The sequence below is a fragment of the Salvia hispanica genome, chromosome 1, assembly GCF_023119035.1.
Source record: "Salvia hispanica cultivar TCC Black 2014 chromosome 1, UniMelb_Shisp_WGS_1.0, whole genome shotgun sequence".
Taxonomy (NCBI): domain Eukaryota; kingdom Viridiplantae; phylum Streptophyta; class Magnoliopsida; order Lamiales; family Lamiaceae; genus Salvia; species Salvia hispanica.
Genome location: NC_062965.1, coordinates 24,510,128 through 24,522,194, shown reverse-complemented (window position 1 = coordinate 24,522,194; position 12,067 = coordinate 24,510,128). Strand labels below are relative to the sequence as shown.

At 34.8% G+C, this 12,067-nt stretch overlaps 1 protein-coding gene across 1 annotated transcript; it reads left to right on the top strand.

Moving 5' to 3' along the window:
• Positions 1 to 2,917: 2,917 nt before the first annotated feature.
• Positions 2,918 to 11,668, top strand: LOC125219113 (AP3-complex subunit beta-A). The gene is made up of 11 exons (XM_048120993.1): positions 2,918 to 3,227; positions 3,378 to 3,454; positions 3,577 to 3,826; positions 4,710 to 5,336; positions 6,052 to 6,225; positions 6,824 to 6,950; positions 7,038 to 7,147; positions 7,666 to 7,866; positions 9,232 to 10,211; positions 10,435 to 10,704; positions 11,136 to 11,668. The coding sequence occupies exons 1-11, from the start codon at positions 3,012 to 3,014 to the stop codon at positions 11,488 to 11,490; spliced, it is 3,387 nt and encodes a 1,128-aa protein (XP_047976950.1). The 5' UTR covers positions 2,918 to 3,011; the 3' UTR covers positions 11,491 to 11,668.
• The last annotated feature ends 399 nt before the right edge of the window (positions 11,669 to 12,067 follow it).

Genomic DNA, 12,067 nt, shown 5'->3' with positions numbered 1-12,067 from the left:
ATATTCCAGTTTATTCCATTATTTTACTATTAACCAAAAATAATTTAATTTTAAATAATCACAAAAAATATACTGATTTAAGTATTTCAATATTTTCCAAATAAAATATAATGAAGAAAACCATAACTAAACTTCCGCGGCAAATTTTCTAGCAGCAATTGTTCATCGACTGTCCAGGTGGATGGTGATATCTTTAGATTGTAGCTAAGTCATCCTTAATTTGATTCGACTGCCAAATTTTATGTCGTTGAGCTTTAACTATTTGTCTTACGTGTCATTATTATCGATGTTGTTATGGTGATTTGTGCTCACGATCATAATCATAAAATTCAAACAACAATAACTTTTTGATTTGAGAGCATCTGAGTAAAAACAGTTAAAAATTATTTTTTTAATCTTTATTTGAAGATTCCATATTATCCCATTCGTTGACTTTTTTACATTATATTTTAAAATGAATATTCCAGTTTATTCCATTATTTTACTGTTAACTAAAAATAATTTAATTTTAAATAATCACAAAAAATATACTGATTAAAGTATTCCAATATTTTTCAAATAAAATATAATAAAGAAAATCATAACTAACTTTCGCGGCAAATTTTCTAGCTGCAATTGTTCATCGACCATCCAGCTGGATGATATCTTCAGATTGTAGCTAAGTCATCCTTACTTTGATCCGCCATCAAATTTTATATCGTTGAACTTTAACTATTTGTCTTACGTGTCATTCATATCGATGTTGTTACGGTTATTAGTGTTCATAGTCATAAAATTCAAAATAATAATAATTTTGTACTCCATCCGTCCAAAAAAAATACTAGTTATATTTTTAAAAATAAAAAGTTTCTCTCATAACTTTACTCACCTTTTTTCATCTTTTCACACTACTTTGCCTACTTTTTCTCTATGTCTCTATCTTACTTTACTTATTTTTTTCTCATTCTCTTTTATTTCATCAATTTCTCGTTAATGAGGCTGTTTTTTTAGGGAAGAAGTATTAAATTTTGGCTTTATGCTTTGGCAATATTCAAAATAATTTTTTATAACACTGAAAACATTTTTTAATTTTTTTCCTAAAAACCATTTCGCCTTATTATTTTTTTATTTAAAAGTAAAAATTGAAAGTTTGATGATGCCATGTCATATAAATAAAATATTAAGACATCTGTTTCACAGTAAGAATCACCTTTTGTCATTTCAGTCCGTCCCACGATAAGAATCACATATCACTTTTATCATAAAATGTTAGGTAGGTCTCACGTTCTACCAACTCATTTCACTCACATTTTATTATAAAACTAGTACTCTCTCCGTCCCAACTAAGTTGGTACTCCCTCCGTCCCGCAAAAGATGTCACACTTTCTTTTTTAGTTTGTCCCACAAAAGATGTCACATTTCCATTTGTGGAAAAAGTTCTCTCTGACATAAATATAAAAATTATATTTTTTCTCCCATTTAACACACAAAATAAAACCTCCTAAAATCTCGTGTCGTCCCACAAGTATGACATCTTTTGTGGGATGAAGGGAGTTCAAAATTTTTGAGCACATAAATTAAGAAATTGTGTTGAACATATTAAATGAAATTAAAATAAAATAGAAAAGAGAAAAAAGTAGGAGAGATAAGAGAGAGGGAGAGAGAGAGAGAGAAGTATATTATGAAATAAAATAAGAGTGATTGAATATTTTGTTTTTTGTCATAAAAGGAAAATAACGTAACTTTGTTGGGACGTCCCAAAAGGGAATACAACTCAACTTAGTTTGTACCACATCAAATGTGACTCTTATTGTGCAAAAGAGGCCGTACTCTTTTCATCTATAACAAATAGTCTTACTATTCTTTTAGAAAATCCATTAAAGTTGATCTTAATAGAAATATTTTTATTATCTTATGCTCCCTTCGTTTCACGTTAAAATTATTTCTATTTTACTTTCTTTTAGAAAATCCATTAAAGCTGATCTTAATAGAAATATTTTTATTATTTTATGCTCCCTTCGTTTCACGTTAAAATTATTTCTATTTTTAGTAAAAGACAACACATTTATTCTCATTTATTTTACAATCTCTTATTTTATTCTTTTTTTTATAATTCTATTTTTTTATTTCCTACTTTATTCTTCTTTTAATTAACTCAATTAAAACAATTTTTCTTAAATCACGTGCCGAAAAAAACGCTTTCACTATTATGGAACGGAGGGAGTACTAGTACTAATCTTTTTATATCTAGAGTATTTTTTAGTATTCCCTCTGTCCCTTGTAATTTGTCGGAGCGAATCTCCTATTTTTTACTCCATTCATAATTCACCTCTCACAACTTAATAAAATAATATTATAATATGTAAGTGATGGTTAAGTTATTTTATTAAGTTTTGAGTGTGGATTATGAATGAAGTAGGGAAAGTGGTGTAGGAGATCCGCTCAGGTAATTTGTCACCATTTGACCTGGTACGGATTTCAAGAAATTAAGTAGGAAATGACATAGGTGATCTGTCATAGGAATAGGATATGACATAGGTGATATCAAGTGAGAATTGTAGAGTCCATTACAAAAAATGTTAAAAGTGAAATGTGACAAATTTTCTTTGGTGGGGATCACCTACAACTTTTCCTACTCCACCTCTCACAAACATAAGAAATGGGTCCACTATCATATTTTATGTTTGTGGGGAGTGGAGTAGGGAGTGGAGTAGAAAAAGTTGTAGGTGATCTATTTTGAACTTTTAGGGATTGACTAAAAATCTAAAATGTAAATAAGTAACAAATTTTTAGGGAAGAGATGGAGGGAATATCAAGTTTTTTCATTTAAATTACAGAAACGGAGAATGTAATAAAATAATCATAGGTTGGCTTTGTTATTAGATAAACTCGAGGGGAGCTAATTGATATTTTTATAAAATCTGAAGGTTCGAGCTCATCTTCACAATCAGATTCCAAAAACAGTCGACCACGATCCGAGTTGAATGGCAGAAATCGGAATTCCGAGGGAAAAATCAAATTAGATTTTAAAAATGCTGACGCAATTTGGCGCGACGGCGGAGTCGCTGTCCAAGGCGTCGACGATGGTGTTCCGGATCGGCACCGACGCACACCTCTACGACGATCCCGATGACGTCAGCATCGTGCCGCTCCTCGACAGTAAGTTCGAGTCCGAGAAGTGCGAGGCGCTCAAGCGCCTGCTCGCGCTCATAGCTCAGGGCTTCGATGTCTCCAACTACTTCCCTCAGGTCTGTCCACTTGCAATTTTGCTTTGTTGTGCGGATTTGGATTTGATTGAGTTTTTTTTATGTCTGTTTGATCGTATGGATTTCGATTGTGTGATCTGAGCTCGTTTTGAATGCTTCTTGTGATTAACGGCAGCTTGTTTTGGGTCATAGGTAGTGAAAAACGTGGCGACTCAGTCGCTGGAAGTTAAGAAGCTGGTGTACTTGTATCTGCTGCATTACGCTGAAAAGTATGCCACTGAGCTTTAGTTAATGTGTTTATACTTTAGTTGAAGCATCGTTTTGCTTTATAAAAATTTCTAGCAATTAGTGAATGTATCATTCGAGTGAGAAGAGCTTCTATGTGTTGTAGGCGACCGAACGAAGCATTGTTGTCAATCAACTATTTTCAGAAGGATTTGGGGGATCCGAATCCTCTGGTGAGAGCATGGGCGCTCCGAACAATGGCAGGGATTCGCCTGCATGCTATTGCATCCCTCGTTTTGGTGGCTGTGGGAAAATGTGCGCGAGATCCATCTGTATATGTTCGAAAATGTGCTGCAATTGCGCTTCCAAAGTTGCATGATCTTCGCTTGGAAGAACACACGGCTGCAATTGAAGAGGTAAGTCTAGTAGCTTAATTACCATCTTATTGGTCTTCCTTGCTGGCAGGGAAATACAGAAAAATCGACTTCTACATTTCCTACTTCATATCCATTTTCTAACCGAATAGTTATCTTTGTTTAACTCTACCAGTAAGTGGCACTGAGTCAAGCTAATCTCTCAGAGGAACCACCATAGTTTAGTCCTAGCAGGTCATTGCATGAATACTAAATTTACTAAGTAGATTTCCGGACCGTCTGTGTGCCTAAAGTTTTTCGATTGTTCTTATGGTTTGCGAACCTGCAATTATGCTGTGTTCTGAAACTTAACATGTTAAGTTTATACATTTTTTTCCAATTTAATCTTGACAGGCTGGTTAACGTTTCTTGATTATTTTTGCAATCCTATCAAAATTCGTGTAAAAACAAATTTAACTTGAAACTATGTAATTTAATCTCTCTCTTATCAGATTTTTGTGGAAGATATGACCATGCCGCATGAGTTGATAGCTACTTATATGAAAAGCATGATAGCCTATCGACTTGATTATAATTTGTCCTTAGACAACTTACATATCTTTTGGAGAATATACTTATCATCAAGTGAGAGCCAAACATGTGAAATGTTAAAAAAAGAACATTATTATGAACTTGAACATCAATATCTTACTCATTCTGTAGTCTCTTGAACTTCTATTGTATTCTACTGTTGGAGTCACTATGTCTCTTGCTAGTCAACATTGTAATATCTTGAGTTATTTCATGTGCTCCTATCAAGAATACGGGTTAAGATTTAGTCAATTTATACTATGGTTGGTTTGTCTCTCTTGCTGTAAAGAACTATGTTCATTCATCTGGTCTTCTGAGTAAGCTCTAATTGCAATCACCTGTTATTGGGTTGTAGATTGTTGGAATGTTGTTGAAGGACAACTCTCCTGGAGTAGTTGGTGCTGCTGCTTCTGCTTTTGCTTCTATATGTCCCAATAATTTCTCTTTGATTGGAAGAAATTACAAAAGATTGTGTGAGATTCTTCCTGATGTGGAAGAATGGGGTCAGATTGTCTTGATCGGGATTCTCTTGAGATATGCAATTGCAAAACATGGGCTAGTTAGGGAATCCCTAATGTTATCTTTTGATGATCTGGGAACTCAGAGTCTGGAGAAGGATGATCCAGAATCTGATCTTACAGTAAGAAAACCTTTCAATGGGGCCAGCTTTGACATATGTACTGAGATTGCAGATATAGTAGCTAGGAGTTACCTTGAAGGACCAGATAAGTATTTAGCTCGGTTGGGGCATGTAAACCAAGATTCTCTTGGGTTGGATGGTTCATGCATTACGTCCGCAACAAGCAATGATGATGTGAAGATTTTGTTGCTGTGTACATCACCTTTATTATGGAGTTATAATAGTGCTGTTGTGTTGGCTGCTGCTGGAGTTCACTGGATTATGGCACCAAAGGAAGACATTAGCAAGATTGTTAAGCCTTTGCTATTTCTGTTGAGGTCATCAGGCTCCTCAAAATATGTGGTAAATTCCTCTTTACATAGAATCTTCGGTCTAACTTCACTCATTGATAGAGCTTTCTCCTATTTTTCATTTCTTTCTTACCCCTAGTAGATAGTTGGGTTTTCTTACATTAAACTCTGGATATGGCTACATGTCTAGCTTCCATATTTCATGTGCCTTGTTATTGGTTCTTAATGTTAGATTAAGTGATACATTGTAGATGCGGGTTTACCTGTTTTGATGGAATTCCAATTTTAGTTGTGTTTAGTTGCGTATTCTATCTTCCATTATAATCTGTTTGAGGAATGCTGAACTTTACCAAGGAAGTTTTACTCTTACTACAGCCAATTCAGATGGTAAGATATTTCCTGAAATATTTTTAGATATACCAGTAGTTTTTGAAAGTTTTTACCCCCGACGTGCTCCTTCAAGTTTAAAATCCCACCATCCTACTGTGTGCTAATAAATGATGACACTCCTGATTGGCTGTTATGCAGCTAATTTATCGATTTGTGAAGCCCATACATCCTCGTAATCTGAAACTGACTGCCTGTTAAAACTCTTTAGTAGACTAGTAGCAATTATTGATGTGTGAGATCATCAAATAGGAATGATATATATAGTTCTCAAGATGTAGGTCAACCTACTTAAGCTCATATGCATGGAACACATCCCAGCAAAGTGGTTCGTTCGACAATATTTCTTAATTTGACCTTTACAATGTTTTAATATGCAGGTTCTTTGCAACATTCAGGTCTTCGCCAAAGCAATGCCATCACTTTTTTCTCCATATTACGAAGATTTCTTCATCAGCTCTTCAGATTCATATCGAACAAAAACTCTGAAGCTTGAAATACTTTCCACCATAGCTACAAACACTTCAATTTCCTCTATATTTCTGGAGTTTCAGGTAATTTGGTCTACATTTTGTTTATCCTTCTATCTGAGGAACCTGGGGCTTTATACTTTGGTATCAAACTTACACACTGTTTTTGCTCCTATTGTTGGCTGGATTTGGAGAAAGTGTTCTGAATTATTCTGGTGGTTTGAATTGGAAATCAGTACTTCAGTAGTGACATAAAATATCTCTGAATGTTTTGTTTGGAAATGATCTGATGTATTTCTGTAAGAAGTTTTCAAGTTGATATCTCTTGTCAGTAATATTTTGTTTCAGTTTGTGGAAGGTTGTTTCCTATCCCGATGCCATATATTTCTCATTTCTGTTGCTTATACTACTATATTGTTTTTGTTTACCAGCTCAAAATGTTTTTTCTAGATAACTTATCCCACTCTAAATTCAATTTTCTCAATATAGATTTGATTCATTCCTTTGTTTCTAGCTTATTCAGAGTCCAATTTTAGTTCTCTAGTCCTAACAGGATACTGTATCTTATATAGGTTTTGTTTGTTTGCAAGTTGGGCACCGTGGCTCTTTCTATAGTATTATGGTATAGAAGTTTTTGGATTTAAAAAAAAATAATGATTCAAAGCTTTTAGTCTATTTTTAGGATCATGTTAGAGATCCTGATAGGAGGTTTGCTGCTGATACTGTTGCTGCCATTGGTTTATGTGCACAAAAACTCCCTGATGTCGCTAACACATGTTTGGAAGCGCTATTGTATCTGGCTTTGTCAGGTAATTGTTATTCCAGTGACTTGCATTGTAGATCTTCATACCCATAACTTTATTTCTGAAAGTTCTTTGATGTAATTCAACTTTCAGAATCTTCTAACAATGCTGTGGCATTGATGGGCGAGGAAGAAATTTTATTAGTTCAAGTAGTCAAGTCTATCATGGCAATCATAAAACAAGATCCTCACAGTCATGAGAGAGTAAGTTTATCAATATCCTTTCCTGTTTAGTCTGTTTATTTTTATATTGATATTGATTTTTTCCTCTTATGTGTTCGGGTTATACAATCTGTTTATGTATGCATCTAAGGAATAGCTGGGTATCTTTAAATAACTGATCATCACGATTTAATGACATTTTGTAAGATCACTCCTAACTTCCTGATGAGTGGAAACTTTCTTCTCTTGTCAGATTCATGTTTAGGCTTCTGTTTCTATATGCTTGATGAAACTGGGTAGCAATTTACCATGGAAGTTGTCAAACATGGTACTCTTTTGATAGTGCGTGGAAAATGTTCCATTTATTTCATGAAATAGAGAACAATATGATTTTCAATCTTGTAAAAAAGTCAGCATTTTGAAGCTTTCAAGTGGTTGTGCTTGTCCTGTATCAAGAATCTTATAAACACTCCGGAGAACAATATGATTTTCAACTCCTGTGATGATTTTCTCTCTCATATATCAAGAATCTTATAAACTTAACCTCAACTTGATTGAAGGTCATTGTTCATTTGGTTCGAAGTTTGGATTCAATGTCTGCACCTGCAGCACGTGCAATGGTCATATGGATGCTGGGTGAATACTGCAACATTGGATTCCTCACGTCTAAGATGATACCAACCATATTTAAGTACCTTGCTCAGCGCTTTCACTCAGAATCAGTTGAAACGAAGCTCCAGATTGTTAATGCTTGTGTCAAGGTAGTCATCAGTACTCAGTAGTAACTCTTTTGGTTGCATTTACTATCCTCATCTGGACCTATATGATTACTTAACTTGGTTAACTATGGTCTGTTAAAAAGTATGGTGAAAATTTAACTTTTCTTGTAGCTCTATATTGTGTTATGATATTAAGATGCATGGATTTAATCACCTTAGATATGTCAATAATTTTCTTTGACCTGCATATTCAAGCATGTATTGGTTAATTGGTTTCTTGTTTGATGGTTTTACTGTATGCATCTGCTTATTCTGGTATGTCATACACAGTTTATAAGTCAAGGTTGATGAAATCGAGTATGTTTCTGTGCTTTGTGGTGGGTATATCTTGCAAGTTTTATCCACTTCGGATTCCTTTTTTTGGTGCGTCATCCACCTTGTTTAAATTCATAAATTAGAATATCTTTAGGAGATAGGATTAGAAATTCTTTGTTCAGTTTGGGCTTTACAGTCCCCCTAGTTGCACGAGCTAATGAAAATGAGCTCACTGTTGAGGAACCTCACCAATCTGCATAAAATATTTAAAAGTTGGATACGAGAATGAGGAGAATGAATGAGGCATATCCATTTTTAAGCATGTTTTTGAACAACGCTTACTCTCAACATTCTTATTATCCATTATACTAGAAGAGTAGAGAGGTTTTCCATCGAAGAAACCACTATCTCTACCCTACCTCTTACTTCAGTTCCTTTCTTTTTGTTATACTGAACAGTGAACATGTAGTAGAGAGGTTTTCCATCAAAGAAACTACTATCTGTACCCTACCTTCTGCTTCAGATCCTTTCTTTTGCTATACTAAACATGCAATGATGAAAAATGCTACAATGCTTCAATTCCCAGAAATTTGTCTGGAAGCACTATTTATGTGGTTCCAGCTTAGGACTGTTGTTAGCTATGGTTACACAAAATTATTCAGACTAATTACTGTAACATTAAAACGAAAATGGTATAAAGGTTGCAGAGATGCAACTTGGCCATTTTGATTTCCATGATTACAAACACGATCATCTTGCATCAGAAAGAAAAGGAATAATCAAAGAACAATAAATTTCTCTTGTGAAAACTAGTATGTATGTAGCCTAATAATGCTATCAAACTTTTAATTTGTAATATATATGTTGAAGTAAATACCCATTTCTAACATGTCACCAAATAAATCTTTTCTTGACTAGTTTAGCCCTGATGTTGATAAACATAGCTAATTGGAGTTCAGGCTATGGGTTGAACCTCAAGCCTATTCTGTGTTAGATTTAATGGGTGATGAATATCTGACCCATGGTTGGTTCTTGGTATATCGTATTAATCCTCATATGGTTAATCTACAATCTCTCTTCATATGTTTCCAGGTCCTACTACGTGCCAAAGTGGAAGATATGTCTGAACTGCGATTAGCCATAAGTTATGTTCTTGAACTAGCCAAATGTGACTTGAACTATGATGTTCGCGACCGTGCTCGTGTTCTGAAGAATTTTTTGTCACACTGCAAGGGGTTCAATTGTTTGGAAGAAGCAGATAACCCAACTGAGTTCAAAGACCTGACATATGTGTTTGCTGGATACATATTTGGAGGAACCAAAAAAGTGCCATCTGAATCATTCAGTTATAGGTTTTATCTTCCTGGCTCTCTTTCGCAAATAGTACTTCATGCAGCTCCAGGATACGAACCTCTCCCAGAACCTTGTAGTTTTGCAGATGACGAGACTGGTCATTCCCCAACTAATGTGCATAATGATCACGAATCAAATGAAATTGATGATTCTGATGACATATCAGGTTCTCTGGATGAAGAGAACACGTCTGATTACAGTTCTGGGTCTGTTTCTGATGAAGGCGGAGACAGTTACATTGCATCAGACAGTGGTGAAGATGAAGAAGCTGGTACGTTAATTCATCTTTCAGATGATGCTCCTGATTCTAGAGATCATGACAGAGTCTCAGTAAAGAATACCTCGTCTGGATTGATGGATGCTGGTGAATTAATGTCCAAAAGAGCTCTTGAGTCTTGGTTGAATGAGAATTCCGGTTCGGGACAGAGTTCATCCAATCTGAGTCATGTTCAGAGATCATTGGCCAGAATCTCAATTAAAGACTTTGGTCAGCTGGTTAAACCAAAGTCATATACACTTTTAGATCCTACAAATGGGAATGGGTTAAGTGTAATTTATAGATTTTCTTCTGAGGTGTCAAAAGTATCTGCAGAACTGGCATGCATACATGTTTCTTTTAGCAACCATTCAGAAGAGCCTATTTGCAATATTTTCCTTGCTGAAGAGAAACCTAACCCAAGTCCAGATTCTTCAGAGAAATCCAGGTCACCTAGTGAAAGGTATTTTTACCTGTAGCTCCTGTATGCTGCTGCATACTACCTACCCTTGATGTGCCTATCTGTAACTCAATTAAAGCATTTGTCACGTTAAGCTGCTTTTCTTATTCTGGCATGCTTCTATCACCTTAATGGTTTTTCATAATCAACTCTAATATCATTGATTGTTTTTATTCCAACGTGATTATTCTACCAGTCTCAGGCTAATGTTTTTCTTGATTTACAGTGTATTGGTGTCTCATGATAAAGAAGCAACAATAATTCCCATGGAAGAGATAGACAGGCTTAATCCTGGTCAAACAGCAGATAGAGTTCTCCAGGTTCGCTTTGAACACCATCTGTTACCTTTGAAGCTGGTTTTATCATGTGATGGCAGAAAGAAACAAGTGAAGTTACGACCTGATATTGGTTACTTTATTAAACCTCTGCCAATGGATATTGAATCATTTTTGAAGAAAGAATCTCAACTTCCTGGGATGTTTGAAAATATAAGGAGGTCAGTTTCTTTTGAGCAGTCACTTTCTTGTTCTTATCTGTCTTATCTACAGCTGAGGATTCTGTTGATCCTAGATTTTCAATCTTTTTTTTGAATTTTGCGTAAGAAATATGTTCTTGCAGAAAGCAACTCGCATGCACTCTTCAATTTGTATTTGTTGGTTTAGCTGTTGAATAAGTATTTGGTATTCTATGGAATCAGTTTCCTCGATCTTCCCAGTTTTATTATTTTCATGTTGGTCTTCTGGGTTCTCCTAGAGTGCAAGATGTTAAGATATTGTGGACCTCTAAACACAATGTGTTTTCACTTTAGCCCTCAATGAAATTTGACAATTACTCAAGCATATATCTAAGACCTCTCTCTCTCTCTCCTATCAGTTTTCTTCATTTACAAATTGTTCACATAATCTATTCTATTGATTTGTGCAACAGGTGCACATTTTCAGAGCATTTAAACCAGCAAAATGATAAAGATGAACCCCCGCAGAAAGACATTTTTCTGATGATATGTGAGAAGTTGGCACTAAAAATGCTTAGCAATGCAAATTTGCATCTTGTGTCTGTGGACATGCCCATTGCTGCTAATCTTGATGATTTATCTGGTATATCCCTACGTTTAAGTGGTGAGATCTTGAACAATTCTGTCCCTTGTCTTGTCACTCTTACTCTTAAAGGTACATGTGCCGAACCACTTGAAGTGTCAGTAAAAATGAACTGTGAAGAAACTGTATTTGGTTTGAATCTGTTAAATAGGATTGTAAATTTCTTGGCAGAGCCAACACGGTGATGATACAATTTTGGATAAAAACTGAGTTGTACTTAAATTTGTCTGCAACATTCATTTTCTAGCTTTGAGCTTATTGTTTTCTTCCTTTTGCATTGTGAAATTACCCCTGGAATATCTATCTTCTGGCACAGTAGTATTAGGGATAACTTTTTTATTGATATGATTGGTGATTGATTTACTTCTGAAGATGTCCATACTCACTCTCTCTTGTACAACTGTATATGTAAACATGGTGTACTCTAAATCCAGTCAAAACTTTTATTTTGGATATAAACTTTTACTCCCTTCAGTGGAGGATTAACTCCATTACAGTGGTTTTAGGGAGAACTTTTTTGTTGATATGATTGGTGATTGATTTACTTCTGAAGATGTTCATGCTCTCTCTCTCTCTTGTATAATTGTATATATAAACATGATGTACTTTAAATCCAGTCAAAAATTTTATTTTGGATATAAACTTTTACTCCCTTCAGTGGAGGATTAACTCTGTTACTCTATTAAAAAATAACTCCGTGACAAATCTCAGAAACTATTTCATACTGAAGCTGCTTTCATTCCATTTCCCTTCTGGAAGAAA